At 36.1% G+C, this 23,922-nt stretch overlaps 1 protein-coding gene across 1 annotated transcript; it reads right to left on the minus strand.

Annotated features, from left to right (window-relative positions):
* Nucleotides 1-1,279: 1,279 nt before the first annotated feature.
* On the minus strand, nucleotides 1,280-22,247 carry LOC129272971 (neuronal acetylcholine receptor subunit alpha-10-like). Its single transcript, XM_054910043.2, has 7 exons — nucleotides 22,116-22,247; nucleotides 16,837-16,881; nucleotides 12,581-12,690; nucleotides 7,707-7,909; nucleotides 6,184-6,416; nucleotides 5,517-5,610; nucleotides 1,280-4,032 (listed from the first exon to the last, which is right to left on the minus strand). The coding sequence occupies exons 1-7, from the start codon at nucleotides 22,209-22,211 to the stop codon at nucleotides 3,344-3,346; spliced, it is 1,470 nt and encodes a 489-aa protein (XP_054766018.1). The 5' UTR covers nucleotides 22,212-22,247; the 3' UTR covers nucleotides 1,280-3,343.
* Between the last annotated feature and the right edge of the window lie 1,675 nt (nucleotides 22,248-23,922).

Consider the following 23,922-nt stretch of genomic DNA (forward strand, 5'->3'; position numbering starts at 1 on the left):
GTCAAATAAATGTGTGACCTATGCAATGTATTTTATAATGCAAATCATATAATTATCATAGGTGTACCATGTTCTCAAAGTTTTTGCAAATCCCTAGCCAGAACATAAAAGATTTGTGAATTTCGTCCCAATAGCTATCCTGTAATTCTTGACACTGACGTAAAGATGGGGGCCTGGGGGAAATGAGCCTCCAAAATTTCCACGACCAAGAAAAAGAGGGAAAAAAGGAAAAGAAGGGAAATCAAACGAGGTGAAATGCGACATTATTTTCTACATGTTATTTTTATATCGCAAAATTGATTTTTTTTTGTGGGGGGATTGAAAAAGTTGAAATTTTTTTTAATAGCCCGGTTCGCTCGCTAGTGTATTTGCAATATTTGCCCCATACGCCAAATCTGGTCCCTCAAACTTTCGGCCTAACTGACGCTACAGATTTTGGAAACATTTACGATAATCTTTTTTTATTTGCACGTTCTTCGTTTATGTGGACATTCTCACAAAAATCGCGAGAATAATGCTGAGTAAGAAATGTCGGACCCACTTGCCGTGATAGACATGATAGATTCGGAACAAAATCTTCTCAGAATTTGCCATTTTTTCGACATTGGCATCCTTCGAAAAATGTTCGTTTCTCCCATGAAAACCGCACTGTATAGGGCATGTAGGGTGTGGAAACTGAATATTATATCCAATGATATGAGGTATGTTTAATTATCACCTGAATATGTTAACATGCCCTTTGATATTTGTCATTACAGATATAAACCTGATGAAACAGGAGCACCATACCCTTTTTTACACAGCTGCTACTTATGCGTTATTTGAGTCAACGCATATGATATAAATCAATTAGAGTCCATGCACTCAGTAAAGAAAATCATTCGGAAGGTAACATGATCCACAATTATTGCTTTTCTAATTTATTTTATCATGAATTATGTTTACCATGCAAATAATCTCCTCAGGATAACATAATCTCTAAACGTAATTACCATGTCAGTCTTCATCATTACAATGCAATGTTCAATCTAATACAAAAGATCTAATCTGGTCCCTTATAACACTCATTTCAGAGTGAGACGAGGGACCAGTCGTTTGGAGTGGGATTTACACCTCTTAAGAGTGCATTATAGCTCATTCTGGAGTGAAAATGTCTAAAAATGTACACTGTTCACTCCAGAAGGAGCTGCAATGCACTCTCAAAAGATGTAAATACCACACTAAAACGACTGGTCCCTCGTCTCACTCTGAGAGGAGTTTGATGAGCTATTTTGCTTTTCGGGTGTATACATTTGAAAATATCCAAATTATTTCATGAAGTGAAGCAATGTCTATGAACATCTTGTTTACGATTCAGTTACTCACATTGAGTGGTGAGACTCGAGATATACCTGAGTGAGGTGCCAGTCGGAGAAGAAGAAATTGTGTTTAACTCTTAAGGGCGTTTTTTTTTTCAAAATGTCCACCACATTTTCAGAAAGTTTGAATTTTCATACATATTTTTTTATTTATCTTGCATACGTCACCTCTTCTGTGGCAATTGAATGTCTGTGTCAAAATTTATGTACGAAAGCTCAAATATTCTGAAACTGTTATCGGCCATTTAAAAAGCGCACTAATGTGTTAAGGGTCAGGCTACAGCCTGTTTACCTCATATATCTATATTCAGCTTAACAAAAACCAGTCTAGAAACATCACACAAAAGTTTATCCTTTTCCGGGTGGCAACTCGCTCAATTATAAGGAAGTCATTGGAAAAAGTCTAATCCACGAACTCATAATGGTCTCAGACCTTACTATTCCAGGATGGCAGTGTAATACAGAGCCGGAGACGTGTTTGCCTTTATTATCATATTTACTAGGTTTCGAAGGAAGGAAATGAAGCCATGGGTCGTCTGGTACATTACTTTAACAATCATTTATGATTAAGCATTCCATTGTAATCAGATCGCCTCTGACGTCCGAAAGCCTTCACGGCTTATTTTCAATGTCCAAAGATGGCGCTCTTCATTGTGCGTCTGATCTGATATAGTACAAACATAATGAAGGACATGATCTACATGAAGACAGATCTTTCGAGGAATTAGGGGCTGTTATACAAACAAGCGCATAGGTCCATTAGTTCACGTTTCCACACAGTTTCTCACAAGGTAATTCTTTTAACGAAGCTAGTTTTATTTCAAATTCCAGTATTCCTGATAACGTTTACTTTAAAATAAACATACAGATTCAATGCGTTCCCCCGTACTATGATACAATGGCATCCATTTTGTCACATCAAGGAAACTACTCTTGTACTCTATCTTGTATTTTCCATTGTTTCGAATCACTGCCCTTGTCGCCAAAAAAAATGCGGAAAATACACTCAGGGCCGTATCTAAACGTGATATTCGTTGACTTTCACTTCTGCCTTCCCTATCCCATGGTTACCATGGTTACACTAATTTCATCCACCCGTTTCCTAAAATATTGCTGGACAGCATGAATAAACATAGTTACTTCAAGAACTCATTGTACCATGTAAGATTATGAGAGCAAATATATCCTCAGCCAGATACAAAATGTAGATCTTTATATACACACAGATACCAGAAGTGATTGATGTCAGTGCGAACCAGAGACTCCGTTCTTGGAAATTCGTAAAATGAAAATCGTAGCCATTTGGAAAAACGAATCATCATACAAATTGTATTTTTATAGGTGTCCACCGTCCAAGAAGATGCATGTTGTGGCAGTGTTTCTTTGTAAATCCCTCGGGAATATAGGAATTCAGCTTCCACGACAAGTTTCCAAACGCTTGATGGAGTTCTCCACCATTTGCTCCACTTCTTGATTTTTCGTCTTCCGTACGAGTTAATTCTACGGTTTATATATTCAGTAGTTCAAGAACACTGGCATCAATTGCGACCCTGATCTCCATTGTCAAAAGAAATGTAAGGTTCTTGTTTGTGATGAATTATAGAGAAGCTCCTCTCTTGCCTTTGATAACTCTTCAACAATAACTACGAAAACACCATAAATAGTAGGTTATATACTTGGTTCATTTGGGTCAGTCTAGGAACTGTCTAGGGGAGTTTGGGAATTACTTATTTGTTGTACCATTCATCATGCAGACTGTAATAAAGAAAGTTGACAGTGGATAATATATGGATCAAATACGAATCGTAGAGGGTGTTATCCTTTTATACAGATGTGCTTGCCCATGCAATGCCAATCATTGACAAAGCTGGTATGATCTCGAGGGATCATTGCAGCATCTTGTTTGCCCTCTTGAGCTGCGGCTAAACCGTTCATTCTTTGTTTTTAACGAATCTCCGGCCACAGGGCAAGGTTTCATTGACGGTTTAACCGCCATTGTAATGCGCTTCAACGTTAGATTCCTGTGCGTTTTGGATATCTTCTAGGATGGTGGATGTCTGGTGAATGGTTACTAATAGATAAGTGATTCCCATGCCATTACCAAGAAGATAGAGCGATAAGAACACTCGATCCAGCACCTTGGCTATCAGCAACCATTCTTTTTGAATGGCTTTCTCCTTGGTCGAGGCTTTCTTGTCGACGCTGAGAGCCTCTGTTGTGATAGTGACGAGAATGTCATTCATTCGTCGAAGCTCACCCGCAATCTTCTGGAAGTGTCCAGCATACATCCCGCCGTGTGAGTTCTCCTTTTCCATGCTTCCACCATTGTGCATGGAGTACTGGTCACCGACTGTGTACTCCTGCGAGTGATTGTTCATGAGGTTCATAGACCTGTCCTTTAGCGGCACCTTCTCGTACGCCTTCTCACGTAACTTTGCCTTCACCCTGTGTCCTGCAGACGGTCGCCCACTGGCGTGTCTTGCAGCACGAGTCGGTGGAAACCGCTTCGGCTCTACCTTCACACGCACTATCGGGGCAAGGACATGTAAGGCCACAACTCGAACCCAATGCGGTAGAGGGTCCCCGCAATTGCCACAGTTGTAGACAGAGACTACGATGACGTTGAGAACCAGTGAAATGCTGACAAGAAACATGAGCACTGCGAAGTATTCACCTGCAGATGAGTAATAATATGAATAATGAATTCATGATAGGATATAAGTAAACGATGGTGAAGTGAATTCTTGTTTCGGACCACTATTGAATACTTTCGAGTGCTTTTAACAGATTTTGTTAAACATGTCTTCAGAATACCGAAGTAGCTATGGTGGGAGAATTGGATGGTTTGAAATATCGAATATAATTTTAAAATTTGGAAATCTGCTTGACAATTATGTTCATACACAGTTAATAATATAAAGCAGGAACAAAGCATTGTTTGCAAGGTTTTTTTTTTCTTCTCAAACGAGCATGATAATAAAGAGGATAACGATAATGGAATTATCATTAGTGACAATGAAAAATACTATCACCGGTTATTTGAAATATTAATCTCCAATCAATTCCATTTCAAAGTAGCAGTCATCTATCAAGCAGGTACGTCTTAAGAAATAATCAATATCTATTTTATTTTTTTAATTGATTTTGGAAATAAAGTAGCAGTCGAAAAGAAATGAAAGAAACCCAGTAAAAACAAGTTATACACAAGTTATAATCTGTTCTAAGATAAATACACATACTCTGGTTACTTTCTTAATACCTCCTTCCCACTTTCGTGCAATCCGTTTCGAGCGCCACGATTGGCCTTTCGTAACTGATCGCGACAAATTTTGAACCATTGAAAATTTTCCTACGATCAATACGACTGCCACGACTGATCTGATACGATGTGATAAGATCACTACGATTACTCCACGATTAAGTACGCCGTTTGAATCGTGGCCGCGCATATCGTGACAGTGGAAACTAGGTATTACTGGTGCTTAGATAGGAAACGCACAGATCGCGATTGAAGGTTTTGTCTTCTCTATACATCCTATATGTATATAGAGGGGCAAGACCCAACCAAATGTTTGAATCCAAGATAAGGGGTTCTAGTCCAATCTACCACTTGGATTCAATATTTCATGTGCGTATTTTTTCTTCATTTCAACTTATTTATTAAATTATTAGGCTTGATCACATCCAATGTAATGGGACTATATAATTTGCCCACTTGAGCGCGTCATACATCATCTAAATAAACATGATGAAGGGTTAGTCACGCCTGTGTGCCGTAAAATAAATCTTAGCGACTGATCATGGGCTGATTTCTACGATTGATTTAATAGATTATTGTGTATGATCCATCATAAAACTCAGCCTGACGATCGATCGCAAAGCTTTGTGTGACAGGCGCCTGGACGTTAAAACCAGCGTGTGTCGACGTAGGTATGGTAAACCGTTAACCCATTAACTCCTATGTATTGATATCAATAATTGCATTGTTCTAACAACAACAAATATCGAGAAATCCAATTCTTTACATCAAAGGTACATGTTTGTGTTATGTAAAGAAAAAGATTAAATGAGAAAATGACTTCCCATACGTAGGTCGGTATATGCTAGCGAAAATATGAAGGAGTGACAGCCGAATAAATCATCATATTAATCCTTTACCTAATATAGGAACTTCGTTGGTTGGGGGCATTGATTCGGCAACAATCATCAGAAACACTGTCTTCGAAAGCAAGAAGGTGACACCAAGTGTAACCTATTATAAAGAGAAACAAAACATTCTGGTTATTACTTATGGTCATAAGATAACAAGCAGAGGGTCCATTCTATTCTGTTCTTTCCTGTTTTTATCTGAAATCGTACAGTTGATAAGTATGAATATTTCATGAAAAGTTCAATACATGTGGTGGATTGAATTCGGTTTGTATAAGTTAATGATTCAAAATATGTTACGATAAGGATGACTTCATACATCCCTTATAGGGGTCAAACCATGTTTAATTCAAGAACGCACATCTTTTATCGATCATTAATCCACTCAGCATTTACCTTTTTAAACAACATTGCAAACCTTTAAATACTCTCTTTTTGCTATTTATTTTCCGATATGATTTATCCCGAAAGAACACTCTTGGAACGCCCTCGGTCTGTGCATTTGTTGCGTTTGCCACCTCTCACCCAAAAAACAAAAACAAACGAGCATAAATAACACCGTAGTTATGCTCATTAAGCGTTACTAAATATACGTCTTTATCGCATTTCTCTTGAGTATGACAAATCCAGCATAATGCTGGCCTCGGCGCCCAACAAAAGGCGTAGGTAGGCCTACCTTTCCCTGCGATGTTGGCGGAAGAAGAAAGGCCATTGACGCCATCAACGTTATGATACTGGCAGGGATGAGAAGATTGAAGACATAGAACTGAGATCGGCGCTGGAAATAGACAGTGAATGTGACATCAGTGTACGGCACACCAGGGTCATCGGGGTAGTACTCGACGTTGTTGACCCAGGTCAAGCCTTTCATGTCCCACTCTCCATTGCTTATGAATACTGACGTATCACCTGGTAGTGGGAAATGAATAGTGATTACAGTGATGAATGAAAGTAGTAGTAGTAGAGAAGAAGAGGAAGAAGAAGAACAACAACAACAACAAAAAGAAGAAGAACAAGATGAAGAACAAGAAGGAATATTTAAGGTGTAGCAGTATTTGGTATTTGAGTTTCCTTGAAGATCCTCACCGCCCATGTCCTTTCTTTCTTCGTTTACTATTTTTAGGGTCGCTTTTAATAACACTTGGTGAGGAAGCAAACATCTTTCGGGTCTCCACCTCCAAAATAAGGGACCCTTCAGGCTTCTACCACCTAATCCATACTCACCCGACAGAGTCATGACATTTTCGAAATCCGTAAATCTATCGCAGGTGATAGTGGCAACTCGAAAATAAAACGACTCCTTTAAGATCTCCACTGGTCGATTATTATTTTGGGGCATGAAATTGTTTTTCATATTCTCATCCCTTTCACCAACATACATTTAATATGCAGGTGCGTGGTGATATTCATATATTTTTTCAGTGAATGAAGGGGATTATGATTTTTTTTTCTTCTAAATCTTCAGTCAAGCATTGCTTGAGATCAATATGACGTTTGCATCTTCAGAATAGAAAGTTTCCGCATTCTGAATTTAGGTTCATCTTGTGAACGAAGCGCTCTGACTTTGATGCTTCAGTCAGACCAATCAGACCGATCACTGACCGATAAAAAGCTATAAGGTTATTTCAAATGCTATATCGGTTAGTTTTTAAGCTGGTTTCATTGATGGGACTTTATGTAGCGTAATACTCGTTTCTTTTTCTACCCGGTTGACTCAATGAAATCATGATTGATGATCACTAAGAATGGGCACTTCCCGTCGGCCTATGTTTCAAGTGTCGGTGTCTGTTACATAATGAATAAAAATTAAAATTAAATGGTGGTCTTAAGTTCTTTCTCCTGACTAGTTAATGATCACATGGTATTGTAAAAGTGATATAGATCAACCATTTACGTGACCATTCAAAAATGAAAATGATTCACAGGATTCCAAGTAATTCCATTTTTAAATGCAAATATCAGCATCAGTGTGACCTTATAACTTTGGCTTATTTAGGACATTATAGTTTAATAGCGAGTATGTCCATGAAAATAGTTGTGTAGTATGAGGTGTATATATCATATTAGATTGTCCGATATCAGATATGATCATGATGTTTATCATATTTTGAATTGCATTATAAATTTAATAACGATGACAAAAGCAATTGACAATGGTCATCAGAAACTTTCTTGGTTAAACAAAAAGAAATACACTACCTTGTCCTTGTAATTCCAACTCTGTGCCGTCGTGTTGCCATGGTCCGAACTTCATTTCGCAGCTCTGCTTGTCAAATGGGAAGTACCTCACATTGATCTTGCAATGGCCCTTAAAGTTGACAGGAGCAGCCCACATGATCTCTCCATTGTATTTCACCTTTATGATGGTCCCTTTAAGAAAAGGTTGATGCTGCACCAGGGCACTGGAATCAAAATCATCAATGGGATCAGCAAAATAATAGTAACAGGTATAAGTGTATGTCGATTACATGAGCCTTTTGATGATCAATATAATTGTGTAGTTTGAGTTCGTATCAAATTTGGTTATCAATGTTGGGGCCATATTGTCGTCTGTAATCAAGGTTGGCTATTCTTTGTCATTTTAATGTAAGCTTAAAGGTCCCCTTTATCAGGCCCATAAAAAGGTGAATAAATGATCAAAATCCACAAACCACATTTTTCCCAAATGACTAAGTGTATATGACCAATTTTATCATGGTCATGACATTAACAATCTTACTACATGTATTACCATTTTACAAAATTACATTCAATTACGTACGGATACAAAATAGACACTTCACAATCATACAAGCATTACAACGATAGATCCAATCTAAACAAATTTCGGCTTCGATTTGCAAATATGCAAATGAAACATCATTATCCTAATCTGCATTTTTTTCTAAAATTAGATTGGGATTTCCTCCTGAAATTTTGTGACGCGCTTATTCTCGGCGGAGGAATGCATACCTGTAGATGGTCATTTTATTTTATTTGTTTTTCTTTAAACAAATCGGTCTATCGGCCATGGTGGAAGAATGAATGGAAAATCACGGACCAGAGTTTTTTTTCTTTCTACTTTAAACATAAAGGTTAGTGCACATATGACATTTTAAAGTAACAATTATTTTTCACTAACCATGCACAACTCAGTGATATTCAAATGAGATAGTCGGGGATGTCCCTCACTATTTCTCTTGTTATTTTTTTGTATTATCTTAAAATAGACAATTCTTCTTTTTTTCATATTTTACAATAAGGACCAACTTGACCGAACCAAAAAATGTTACACAATGGTAATTCCACATGTGCAGAGAAGAATTAGACTTCGTTTCACATGACCATGAAGAGAAAATTAAAAACGCACATATTACATATAATGAAATACAATGATTACAGTATTTGGGTGATGTCTACATCAGTCCCCTCATTTGCATACCAACCAGGATGTGAATATAACTTTATTGTAAAATTAAGTGAAACTTTGAAATGTCATATTTTCCTTATTTTACATCAGATTTTGATGAAGTTTTCAGTGTTATGCTTCGTTGATTTTTCTCTTCATTCCAATTATCTTTTTGTTGGGGTGGTCTTGTCCTTTTAGTCCAGGATAGGCCCCATATAGAGAAGGGGTCGAACCTTTGTTTTTTTTTAGATATACAATGTTCCTTGATGGTTTCTTGTCAATTCGAGGGTGCTGATTCCGAATCTGAATGATGCCACTCTTGTAACCTTGAGCATTTCCCGCAAATTGGCAAAATCCAATATGGCCGCCTAAATATGCAAATTACCCATGAAAATCATAAATTGCCAACATATTAACTATAAAATGCATGTAGTTGTTGTGCAGAAGTGAAATACTCGTTGGAAATCGATATTTGACAAAATGTTTATTTTGTTGATATTCAAAATGGCCGCCATAAGCCCCTGTATACTTTATTATGTAGAATATGAATGGGGGGAAATAATTTTAAAACAAGAGCACTATTATTGCATGTGATTGTGACCTACGAGTGGACTACTGTCTGAAAACATGATTATCAACAAAACTATGTCATTTGTATACTATCTAATGTGATAAATGCTGTATTATGATATTCAAAATGGCTGTAATAGACCCCTCATACTGTGTACAATTATAAAAGGGGACAAATAATTTTCACAACATTTGGATTTGCTTGACTATAAAATGCCAATAATTGATAAATATTGTTGTAAAAATGTCTGACAACATGATTTCTAATGAGACATATCATTTCCCTTGCCATTTTGGTAATTATGCTGTATTTTGACATTCAGCTGCCATAGGCCCTATCTGTATTATGAACAAATCGAATAAAGAAACCAATTTTCAAAAGTAAGAACAATAAAATGAATGTAATTGTAATCTAGGAGTGAAATATTGTCTGAAAACATGTTTTATAGCGAAACATATCATTTCCTTTGTCATGCATGAGATAAATGATGTATAGTGAAATTCAAAATGGCCCCTATTGACCCTTACATTATTATCTACAATGAGAATGGGGACCAATAATTTTGTAAGAATTAGGATTTGCCTGACTATGAATTCTATATAATTCTGTTGTATGAGGAAAATATTGTTTGAAAACGTGATTTTTTAATGAAATATAGCATTTCCTTTCCCATGTAGGTGATAAATACTGTGTTTTGACTTTCAAAATGGCCGCTACAAGCCCTAACTAAATCATGTAACATGCGTATAGGGAAACTAATTTTCATCGGAATGAGAACCAAAAACGCACGTAACTGTGTGATGTATAAGTAAAATATTGTCTTGAACATGATTTCGAACTAAATACATCACGTATTGGTTGAGAAGGTGATAAACGCCTTACTTTGAAATTCAAAATGGCTTCCATAGGACCCCAAAGTAGCATGTACATTGTAACTGGGGACAGATAATTTTGACAGAATTTTTACTACAAAAATTGCTTAATTTTGATGTAAGTGTGAAGTGTTGTCTAAACCCAATGATTTCTAACGAAATATATCATAGCTTGTGTCATAAAGGTGATGAATGCTGCATTTGAACTGAAAATGGCCGCCATAGTCCCTTATCTTAATATGTAAAATTTGAATTGGGGAAAGATAATTTCCACAAAAAAGCATATTGCAGCCATTTTGGAATTTAAAATATAGCATTTATCACCTAAATAACATAACAAATGATCTATTTCGTTAAAAATCATATTTTCAGACAATATTTCACTCATAAATGTAAGACCATTTAGTCAAGCAAAGCCAAATTCTGTTGAAATTATATGTTCACATTCACATAATACATAATAGACCTACCGTTAGGGCCTGTAGCGGCCATTTTGACTTCAAAATACATTATTTATCACCTACCTGGTAGAATAAATGATATATCTTGTTAGAAATGATGTTTTCAGACAATATTTTACTCTTAGATCACAGTTATATGCATTTCATGGTGCTGACTCCTGTGAAAATTGGCTTCCCAGATTGATTGTACATAATAGGCAGTCAGTGTCTTTCGCGGCCGTTTTGAAAGTCAAAATACAATGTTTAACACAAACATTAAACCCAAATAATATTTTTCGTTGAAAATTATATTTGAAGGCAGTATTCCACTAATTTACCACAAATACATACGTTTTTACGCTCACCTTGGGCCCGTTGCATAAAACTTTTTACCTGAGAAAACTCAGGGTTTTTTTACCAGAGTTTTTGCCCTGTGTTAAAGTCAATGGCAGAAACCAGACTAACCTTAATTTTCAGTTTTTACCAGAGTTTTCTCAGGTAAAAAGTTTTATGCAACAGGCCCCTTGTGATTGTTTTTGTCCTCTCTAACATCGTACATAATACTTAGGGCCTTTGACGGCCATTTTAAATATCAATACACAAAATTTATCATATACATGGCATGTTGAATAATGAATTTCGTTAACAATATGTTTTTAATCAGTATTCCACTCGTTTATCTCAACAAAATGCATTTTAGTGCTCAACAAAATGCATTTTAGTGCTCACTCTTGTGATTTTTTTTTGTCCCCATTCACATTGTACATAATAGTGATATGACTTTTGGAGGCCATTTTGAATATAAAAATACAGGATTTTATCACATACATGACATAACAAATGATATATATCGTTAGCAATCATGTTTTCAGACATTACTTCACTCATAGATCCTTATTACTTGCATTTTAGTGCTCACGTTTGTGGAAAAAAATAATTTTCCCCATTCATATTGTACAGGGGTCTATGGCGGCCATTTTGAATGTCAAGAAAATCAATATTTTGTCAAAAATCATTTTTTCAGAGAGTATTTCACTCCGGCAGCACAATTGCATGTACTTTTTAGCCAATGTGTAGACAATTTTATGATTTTCATGGGTAATTTGATAATTTCGGTGGCCATATTGGATTTTGCCAATTTGCAGGAATGCTGAAGGTTACACGAGTGGCATCATTCAGATTCGGAATCAGCACCCTCGAATTGACAAGAAACCATCAAAACACATTGTATATCTAAAAAAAAACAAGGTTCGACCCCTTTTATCCTGGACTACTTATGGTAGAGCAATGGGTACAGAAATCGTCAATTCACTGGTCACGAAACAAACAGTTACAGAATTAAGAAATACACACAAATATAGACAGAACACTCAACGGCTACCTGACTGCAATGTCAGCATGCACACCTTTGACGGCACACAGCACTACTAGTTTCATAGAAAAATATATATTCACACTTCTTTTTTTCGTATAACAACACCTTACTTGTTATAAAAGTATATATCGGGAAGCCAGACGTTGCTTGAGACTAGCTTAATCTTCTTTGTTCCACCATAAAGGTCTGGATCCCATTCCAGAAACTCATCTCTCCATAGCTGTGGAAAGACATATTCACAGGATGTGACAAGTTACATATATGCAACAGCGTCACGGTGTAACGTTTCCCCCGGCGTGACAGTTATCGGCGACACACACAACACATTGGGGACACATTGTGTGTGTTTGATTGTGACATGGATGTTTTTTTCTCAAAGTGGGACACTATCGTCTAGTATTTTCATGAATGATACATAATATATCACCTGTTATAGTAGAAAATGTCCGGCAACCAAAGTCTATCGCTCTGGACTTTTATCTTCTTAACTCCACCATAGTCTTCGGGATCCCACATTAAGTATTCATCCTCCCAAATCTGCATGAAATGTTTCAAAGGAGGTAGAAAAAGAAATGGAGGGCATGTAGAAAGAGCAGGGGGAAGATGAAGAGTGCAAAAAACAAAGCGAAACAAAAAGACGTGATATATTCATGCAATGGAGACATATAACCTTAACTCCAGGAAAAATCGTGAATAATCATGTTTATCTAATCAGTTTGGGTTCAATTACTTGTAATTCTTAAATATGAGGTTTTCAACATTTTTTTTTCAAAATAATAGCAACTAAAATTGTTAACGTTCTATGTGGCGTTTTTTCAGACACAATTTTGAAAAAAGTTACTTTGGGAAATGAAATAAAAATGTTTTATGATGAGGTCACTTTTTCTTCATTCATTTATCAACAGGAGCTTTAAATGTATACCCTTAGCCTTATATTTGCCCATTTTTAATAAAGGCTACATTATCAGAAGTGTCCTGAAAAGTGTACTCTAATCGAAATTACTCTCTGAAATTTGTCGAAGGGCAACGTGTCCATCAAAGGCATTTTATCATACGTAATGATGTGCATACAGAAGATTCGAGGAGATATTTTTAATTATTATTTTGTAAGAGCTCGGTAATCAGGGAAGTGCATAGTTCCTGTGGGCAGATTAGAGAAATTTTCACCAAATTCTGGAGGTAAGGCTAACACCGTACAATGAAATCATGGATTCTCGAATAGATGATAACAAATAAAATCACTCACTCATGAACATTGCTAAGAATTGAAGATGATTTAGGTCAGACACGCATGAAGAATGTCAAATGAAACAAGATGAATAGCGTTCACTTTCAACAAACAATCGCAGTTGAGTCAGTGACTATATATAGAATCATCATGAGTTGATATTGATAATCGTTTCTGTAAAGTTTGTATGGACCATGCAGAGTAGAAATCTTCAGCACATTGCGGCATTAACTTGCCTACAAAATTATGATTTGACATCCAGTCACTGAATATCACCCAATTAATCACTGCTATACTAGTTCATTACCCCCCCCCCCTTTCACCCACCCCACTCCCATCTAAAAAAATAATATGTAACTTTTATATATTATATACCCTTGCAATCTTTAACATAATAAAAAATTATAGATGTATTCATATTTCGGAGCTGATAATTACCAATATATAAATCTAATTCACACTGCAATGATATCATCATATTGGCTATGTCCAATATAATTCCTTTTACAATAGAGAATTCAAAAGCTTTTATTAAACATTCACTTTTGAAGGTCGTGGGTAGTTACAGCTCATGCAATTTTGAAAAGCAGTAAGTAAGTTTGGCTCGTATAATATCAAATGTTTGTATCTATGCTGCCAATGTACTTTATATGAATAGAGTGGGATGGGAAGCGTGTGCCTAAGCTTAAAGGAAATATTCAGATTGGGAGAAAAAATAGCTATGTTTCTCAATCATTAATCTCGAGGTAGATCATTTTGATGATGAAATTGCATGCAGTAATGAACTTTTAGGTGACAAAAGTAAATAGGAACATGACATCAAGTGTTCCTCAGTAAATATTATGTTTACCCTGTTTGGTTTCCAATTATTTTGAAGAAAATCCCAACTGATTAATCTTACGTCATATCCCCCCCCCCTATTTTACATTAAAAGAAATGTAGCAAGAAGCTTTAAAGTAGGTTTTAAAAACTGATATGTTCCAAAATATTATTTGATAGACTCTCAGTATTCCTATTCTTGTTATCATACATATTTTTCAGGAAGCTTTGCAGTAGATTTTATATAGAAATCGTGTAGAGGTCTCCAGCATAAAGTTTGATGGAGTTTCAAAATTCATGTTTGTCCTATTATCACGATTATACATTTAAAGTCATCCAGCAGGCTTTAGAAAGTGAATAGAGGATTCAAGCTTATTATTTGATGGACTTTAAATATATACATTTCATAGGATGAGCCTAATACTCTCCGGCCAAAAATGCGAAAGTCACGAAGGCAGTGCATGCATATATCGCACAGAAGTTTGGTGACTGAAAAAAGAGTTGTTTTTTTTAGATATAGCTTTATGGTACATCGTACACATTTTATATTTGAAATAGCAATTTTGATACATTTCAATATTATTGGCATCAATGAATTTCTTGATGACTTGAGGAAGGAATACGATTTTTGCTACATTTCAATGCGACGGTTTGCTGAAAGGTGTCTGGTATTAAGAAATAAGTATTTCCAAAAGAATCTGAAATAAGAAAGGATATTTTGTGGAACACAATGCTAAAAGCAAAGCAAAAAATAAAAAAATAATCCAGGCACCTATAAACATGACAAAATCTAAGCAGTACGGGATATTTTCTTGCTCTCTTCTCCAGAAAGTTTTCTTAAGTTAAATGCATGATTTTGACTCTGGTAAACTCAACTGAAGCACTCAAACTTTCATATTGTATGTAAGTTCAGATTCGATTGCTCTGTTTGCAAACAAACTGTGTGTCATGTATATATATGTCAATTTAAGAATATTCATGACATTTGAGAAAGGGTTATTCATTATCGTCTCATTATTATCTCTTCACTCTTCCGTAATATGTATTAGTTGCCTACCTTGTAATTACCTAAATGTATTCATCCATGTTCTATTAATAATTATATTCGCTTAATCGTTTGTTTTGATTACATTTACTTTATCATTTTCATTTTTTATTATATTCAATATGTTAACATTTTTTACAAAACGAGACAATATAGAAAATTAAAGGATGGACTGAATTACAACTTCTTAATTTGACTATCAACGTAGACCCTACAGTTTCAACAATTCGTTGTTATGATTTGCTTTAAATATATAAACAATTTCCAGTACTACTTAAAGACATGGACAAATCTAAATGAAATGACTGCATGCAAAAAGTCAAAACTGATTTCAATGCGAACTAGTTACCATGGAAACACACATAATATCGGTTCAACAAGGGGTTAAGCAGAAAAAACTGTCTGGTGAAATTTAAGAAACGTAGCAAGGCAGATGAAATAGAGAAGGGATGATGCTGAACCCTACTGATACTTTGGTGAACTTGCATCCTTCTTAATAATTTTTACAAGGTCTTGGTTTTTATCGATTCATATCCACCCATATAGTATACCCCAAGGTAGCAGTTCAAAAGGTTCACACTTTACCCAGACGTTTCTACGAAACAAATGGAAACTAAGAGGCTAGTCATTATCTATATTATTTAAACTCCAGATTATAGCCTAAAATGGAGCTTTGCAAATCAGAAACTATGGCACTGTGCTCTTCAATGAAGGAACTATTCGTTGAGTATTAGGTTAGAATTCTTCAAACAAGTCAATGTAAAACGCAGGTCCTGATTTGAGCATTTGGGGTCCCATACACTATCTTACAATCCTATTCAAGAACAAAACTACACAAAGATGCGCGTTCTGGTGTTCCAAGGGATATTTTTAAGATTTCCATCTGCAAACAAATACTTTGCTAATCATTTTTTAATTAATTTACAAACAATTGCCCTCAACGACAAGATATATCCGTGAGATAATATTGTAGACTCTTATTCTGAATAAGTTTATTTATGATATTGTGATTTTATTTCAAGGGCATAACATTTTATCCTTTTAACTTTGTACGTTCAAGTTTAAAATATCAATCAAAAAATATCAATAGGTTTTATTTACAGTTCATTTCATGTTCATGGTAAATACTAAAACAAACAATTCATCCAATTCGTTTCAGTTGCATTGCTAGAAGTAGAAACATGAAAAAAATAGTATATCTCATCGAACATAGATATCGGATCAAAGACACATAAACAGTATATATATAATCTACGATTTTATTTCTAAGGCATTTTCTAAACTATTTGTGATTATTTATATCTTATATATGTATATATATATATATATACATAAATATTCTCATTTGAGTGTGAGATTGCTTTACTTTGATGTTCATGTCATATACCTCAAGTCATCTAAATCATTGTTCTAATATTTCAAATATTTGTCATGTTTATATTCGATAGGATACTCTATTACTCGTACTCGTAGTATGACTTGCGTGATTTATACACTCCAATAAACAATCCGTTATTTCATTTTAGATTCAAGATTGAAATAGGAATAACTTACTGCACGATAAAATTGAATAAAGTCAAACATAACTTACGATCGTCAGCCAAGTCGCACTGGTTAACATCTGAACCCTTTCATCCTACGTATAAAGAATAAGAGAAGATTGTTAAAATTCAAAAAGATTATGTAGTCATTGCATCGGCACATAAACCTGTATACCATACATAAGTATCAAGCTAACATGAAAAATAACAATTTTTTCGTCGTTAAAATAGTACTTTTTGGTTTTTATCACCTTCATTTCTTATTTTAATCCATCCTATTGCTCCATCTCATGTTCCTCACCCTTCTCACCCTTTGTTCACCTCCTCCTTCGTTATTCCTCGTTCCTAATTCTTATTCTCATTCATCATTTTGAACTTCTCCTTCATGTTTCTTTTTTCCCCTCCTTGTCTTCATCCTCCACGTCAACTAAGTACTTTTTTATCGATGCCCGGGATGGTAAGGAGTAAATTATGCAGCAATAGTCTCGCACTTCTCACCTAAAGTGCATAAACATTGCCTTTTTCCACCCACTCCTGTCTATCTTCTTTTTTCGGGTTCAATGACAGAAAGGTATTTTTTCCAAGGGGTGAACAATGCATTAATGCTAATTACAACAAAAAGAAGGGATCACTTTTCATCAAATACAATCAAATCACCCTCGATCTTCCATCGGCCGATCCTGTCGCCGGAAGTGTTCTGCTGTTCAATCCCAAGACTGTCTCTGGAATTTATTCTTTTCTTGATATTATTGCACCCTAAAGGCAAGGGAAATTTTGGCGGGCTGATGACCGTCTAGCCACACAACCTTCAATTGTGTCTGCTATCTCGATGTGTAGTTTAAATCTTTAATCCTCAATTGATGTAGCCATGATCAGGATGAGCTTGTCCTCCCGATTTAAAGTAGATAATGACTCGTTTGTAATATACTTTTTTAATTTGCTTTATGAAAAAAATATATTTCATAAAAAGACAAGCTTGAGGGGCTCTCCCCCCCCAAAAAAAAAATAATAAATAATAATAATAACAATTATTAAAAAGGTAACATGACCAAGAAAAAAAGGGGAAAAAATAAGAGAGAAGGGTGAAATACGATGTTGTTTTTTTAATGATAAGTCAAAATCCATCACAAAATTTGATTTTTTTTTAATATGAAGAATGTCGGAATTTTTGCTCACTCGCTTCAGTCGCTCGTAACTTTTTAAAACTATATTTTGTCAATTACACCAGATCTGGCACCCTCAAAATTATTGGCTCATTATGCCGTTGTTGATACGCCGCATGTAGTCCGACATTTCGCAAAACTTAATTCGTATGTGTCATTATTGAACAGACGCTTGAGTGATGAAATTTGGTAATAAATCTAGCTGGCGGCGAATGTTTCCCTTTCACATTATTATCATTCCCTTCCCATCCCAAAAACGGAACCATGTGAATTTGCAATGCACTAGCGACACCCTCGTCCTAAGATTACTTTTACAAATTTAAGCAAATATTGAAATGAAAGGATACATTTTACGAGGTATAATGCTTACGGCCCTTTAAAGCACCTTGGGCGAACATTTTTGTATTATAAATTAGCATCATTTGTACTAATGTGACATTTTTCTAGATTATATTATATAGGGAGCCCTCAGTATGATATTTTCTGTGAAGCTTTTATCCCATTTAGTAGTGCGATTTAGCTGATATCCAGAAAAGGGGTTCTTTAATGCCGGTTTTTAATGTATTGGTATCGGAAGTGCTTATCGTATTTCATCAGAGGATGTATGCGCGAGCGGCGTCGAGGGGGTGTGCGTATATTATATGGGCATATTCCTGCTGGAAAGAACTCAATCAGTATCATACAATGTGTTCACAATGTGGAATGTGTGATAGTAATATTCACACTGTTAAAATGCTCAAATTCAACAGTGTGAAGAAATGTTCACACTGATTTCTTAACAGCGTGACTGTTCACAGCATGTTCCTATAGTCGACTATGTGAATATGTGATTCACACTGTTGAGATGCTCAAATTTAACAGTGTGAAGGTGATTTCGCATTGTGTTTAACACTTAAAAGACCAAACCGTGACTACATGCTACCTTTAAGGGTATTTTGAATCGTACGGCAGACGTCAATACTTGCACCATTCTTCGGAAGTTTCGGGAGATAGAATGAAGACGCGGCGCACGGACCCCCGCCGATGTTGTTTGCCTTACACATGCCTTAGCTGTGCTCTTCAGAGCAAGGTCCATTACAATGCCTATTAGGTAATTAGCCTGTTTCTCTGAACATGGTCGGGACCCCTTTCAAGTCACCAGAATATTTTGACAATAAAGTAGACGCTAATTGACATAATGGCCCCGTTCAAAATGGCAACGGGCTCGTAATATAAGGTTGACAACATGGCGTACATACGGAAACTCATGAAGAACGGCATGTATACGGTCATCAGGGGCGGAAATCTCTCTCTATCCCAAAAGGTAGGGGGGACAAGGGGCAGGAAAATTTGACAAGCAAAAAAAAAAAAAAGGTTATCACCCCAAATTTAAGGTCATTTAGACAAAAATAAATTTGACAAGCAAAAAAAAAAAAAAAAGGTTATCATCCCAAATTTAAAGTCATTTCGACAAAATCGACAAAAATAAATTTGACAGGCAAAAAAAAAAGAAAAAAAGAAAGGTTATCATCCCAAATTTAAGGTCATTTCGTCCTAAAATACATGTTTTATTTCGATTTTGAATGATGTATTTCTTACCATCATAACAGACCAAAAATAGTAGGGGGACATTTGATATTGTGTCCCCCCTACTATTTTGAGTCCCCTCTGTCCCCCCTGGGATTTCCGCCCATGACGTTCATTAAGGAATCTTAATTGACTCATTGTCTGTATTCTATAAATTTGTATTGAGCTCTCTTCATCTATATAATATCCTTTATAGGTTCTACCCGAATGCGAATGATTTGAGCCATGACATTCTGGAAGCAGTAGATTGCCCCCATCTCGAACCATTTAACATTAACAAGGATGAATGTAAATCAAGAAAGGGATAGATAGGCAATATACATGTACATAACAGACAGCGTCATCGGAATACTAAGAAAATCCTCCATTCTAATGTTAACCGAATGTTCGTTTTATATTTCGCCTTGACTGATGACTTTTTACATTCAGTTCAAGAATGTATTCCATGTACATTTATACCCCCTCCCCTTACTGATGTGACTCCCAGATGGATATTATCTGAACAAGCAGAAGAAGTTCTGACTCCCATATCCCATTCATTACAGTCATGTAAAATGCAATAAAGTTTGTTTTATTCCAGTCCGTATACATTCTTAATGGCAATTCTGGGCCCCTTGATAGTCCCTCTTTTCCGACCAAACCCTGTTTAGTCAGGCTTCCGAACCAGTTGTTTTCTCCCCCTGCAGAATTAATATAATCAATACTGTTGTATTGTTACAGCGCTGAAACTGGAACATAGTTAAAAGGATAATTGACTGTGGGTATTTCGCCTGGCTTTTAAAGGTATTGACTTTATCCTTGAATAGAAATATAGTAAATTGATGATTAAATCAGATGTTTTCATTAACTATTTTGGTGTTGCAATAGTTACGTGACCGATCTATTCCCGAATCTACGGTAGTGTTTTTAAATGTATAGTCCTGACCCGTGTACATGGCCCTGAGAGGAGGGGGTGCTTGGGGTGATTTTCCTGGGGGTGTTGCGTATGTTATTCACCATAGGTAGCACCCCCAGGACATCAAGTAGGTATGTTAGAAGTAGAAAATTTATGTAACCAAAATCACCTTCAATTTTTTTTTTGCTTATCTAATTTTTTCTGAGCGAAATCGCCTTTATTTCAAAGTGAAAACTTTTTAAAAACGTTTTGCTTGTCAAATTTTTCTTCAAATCCAGCACCTCCTTTTGAAAAAGAAACGTTATTTGGACCCTGCACGTGTATTGATTGAAATACTTTGTTATCATCCGTTTCCATCGTTTTCCTTTCACCAGTTTGTCAACGGAATCATAATTAAAATTCAGTGTTACAAATGCGACAAATATACTGCTTTATTTGTTGTTAATCTTTGTCAACAGTATCATGGAGCCATACAACATTTCAACAATCTTTGTCTATATAGTGACTTCGAAGGAATTCAGATTTCTATAGATTTCCTCCCGGTTTTCGAAACATTCACGTTTCTTTCTTTTCCAAACTTGATAGTCAATCGCATCGAACGATTTCCAAGATCATCTCATACATCGTCCAGGATACAATTAATTGCTGATTCCATATTTTTTCATAATAGTCTCTATTGGAGAACTTATTATCAATGTCAAAAACCAGACGGTCGTATAAAGCCGAATTAGGCAAAGGAGCACGAATTAAAAAACACCATCTGAAAAGTTCTAATCCGTTGTCAATATTCGATTAAGGAGGATCTTGGTCAACAGCACGTATGAAGAGAGTATCCGTCCTCCATGTGGTCGTGCCTGGAATATTTTGACCCCAATTTCTTACTCTCCTCCTGAGACATGACCTAACAAGAGAACATCTTCACATACCCGATCATATAATCCCCACCCTTAAGTCTGTATTTCTTTGTTTTGTCTACACTTACCATAAATTAACTCAGTTTAATCAAAATATACTGCTACATGCCATGAATCTTCATTCGCAAAATGATATTGGACAAGATGCGGACAAATCTCTCATGTACAGTGCAGAATTGTCTTTGAAATAAAGACAAAACTTTTTCCAACTTCTTTGTCCGCAGGTTGTGATCAAGATGGTTGAAGAAATATCAAAAAGGGGAAAAGGTGGCATGCGCTCTTGCATTCTGGTTATAAGCAAATAACCCCACCCCATCAAGAAAATGATCTGTACCACTAAGCAGGTATTTATGCGGCCATGTGGGGCCGAACCAATTCACCACGAAATTTATTATATGTTTATCACGTTTAACCGAGACTTATAACAAAAAGCTGAAAAGCCTTGAAAAGAAGATTTTGACGTCATCGTTTCAGTATATTTGCCACAGTACCAACTTTATTTTGTACAATATTGTAGATGTCATTGCCCTATATCCCATTACATATTCATTTCACGAGTTTTGTAGCTTCTAGCAATTGTTTCATCCATGGCTTATTTGCATGTTCGTAATTGTCAGAGACTCAGTGTGCGTCCTTGTAGCATGTTTGTGACCAATGTGGTGATTCCTTTTATAGGGCACGCAACTAGAAATTATTTTAAGTCATATTCTACTCTTTGGAAAAATCATTTCAAGATATGATGTTAACGTCCAGAAAGACCAGAATGAAATAATATTTGTATGCAGGCTTACCATATCCAATACTTGATTGAAGAACAAGATGAATTGAACATTTACTACAGTCGACGCGTTCTTGACTGGGCGTACTTGGGGATCGTAGTCTTTCATCAGATCAAGGATCAGTTGATGTGTGTCCTCATCGGCATTGACTGAAACAAAACAAAGAAGAAGAATAAAATTACTATTACCACATTCGAGTGTATACACATTCTGAATACACGACATAGACTGTAGACCCAGGAAGCCGCCAAACAGACAATGAGTATCGACCATCTTTCTACTCCGAGTACTATGGTAATTGGTTCTATCAATTTCTGACTGGGAAAGATTAACGTTGATATCTATGTTAGATATTAAAGAAGCGACTACTGTGAGTGTGAGACTACTGCTGCTGGTGGTTGGGGGTGGTGGTGGTGGTGGTGGTGGTGGTGGTGGTGGTGGTGCTGCTGCTGCTGCTGCTGCTTCTTCTCCTAAGACTGTTTTAACTTCTACTATCTGTTATACTTCCAGTGATAATGATAATTATGATGATGATGATGGTGATGGTGATGGTGATGATGATGATAACGGTGATGATGATGATGATGATGATGATGATGATGGTGATGATAATGATGGTGATGATGATGATATTGATAATAATATAGATTGTGAGGAAAACAATGGAACTTTGATCTAACTTAAATCGAAAAGCTATCATATAAATTTTAAATATCAACTGATTCGTGGATGAATTTCATTACAAAACAGATAATGTCCTTTTGATTCGTCACCGTTGCAATCGACATCAATTCTCCCATCCTCAGCATGCTAATCAACCCAGCCAATGTGGCCACGAGTGCAGTACATAAGGGCAAATGCCCAACCCACTCGGTGACTCTTTTTGTGATGCAAGACGTACTTTAAGACTCAGGGGGGAATTCCTCTTTCTATTTCTTGCACCCTAGCTATCTTCGCTCACAATGCCGGCTAGAAGGTCGCTCATTTTGTCGATGTATATTGCAGTTACGACCTTTTGCGCACAGACGATACGTATGTGCTCAGGCCGGTATCGATTCGATCGATCGACTGCGAAGATGGTCGGCGCGCGTAAGTTGCCTGTCACATTTGGTTGGCTTAAATATCACGGGTTAACGAAGGTCTTGCCCCGTCTGATCTGTGATATAACGGAAAATATAGGCAGTTATATTCATAGATGAATGGAAATCTCAGCGGGATTTGCTCCCCGATTATCAGCTGGAATGATTGGCCTACATTATCACGATGCATGGGTGAATAGAGAAATAACTGGTCTTTTGTTTTGTTGATCTATCATGATGAGGGGGAAACCTACTGAGTCGTGATATACGTGTACGTTTCTAAACGTCTAGCAATTTAATATGATGAAGAGAAGAAAATAACAAAAAAATATTTTTTCTCTGCCTATCAACCTCAAAACTTAGTAAAGGCATTTGACCATGTTTGGGTTTTACACTGGTGATATTGGAAAGTCTCCATGCATTTCGTGGTTATTGAACATTCAGTCCGACAAGATAACATGAACACATTAAAAGAGAGTTGTCGTCATAGCGAGCTAAAACAATCGCCAACTTAATATCCGTGAAAAAGCCGAAGATGTTTTTCTTTCACCGGTGAGCTTTATCAAATTTCCTACCATACCCCTTGCGGTAATCACGTTATATTCGGAGTATTGGAGTAGCCATAGGCTACGGTATATGAAATGCTTCAAACTAAAGATAAAAATAACGCTGTTAGTGATACCCAAGGGATGTGTTCTTATGGGGTATTTGTTCTCAGCAACGTTTGATGTGATCTGCTT

Source organism: Lytechinus pictus, chromosome 12, assembly GCF_037042905.1.
Source record: "Lytechinus pictus isolate F3 Inbred chromosome 12, Lp3.0, whole genome shotgun sequence".
Lineage (NCBI taxonomy): Eukaryota > Metazoa > Echinodermata > Echinoidea > Temnopleuroida > Toxopneustidae > Lytechinus > Lytechinus pictus.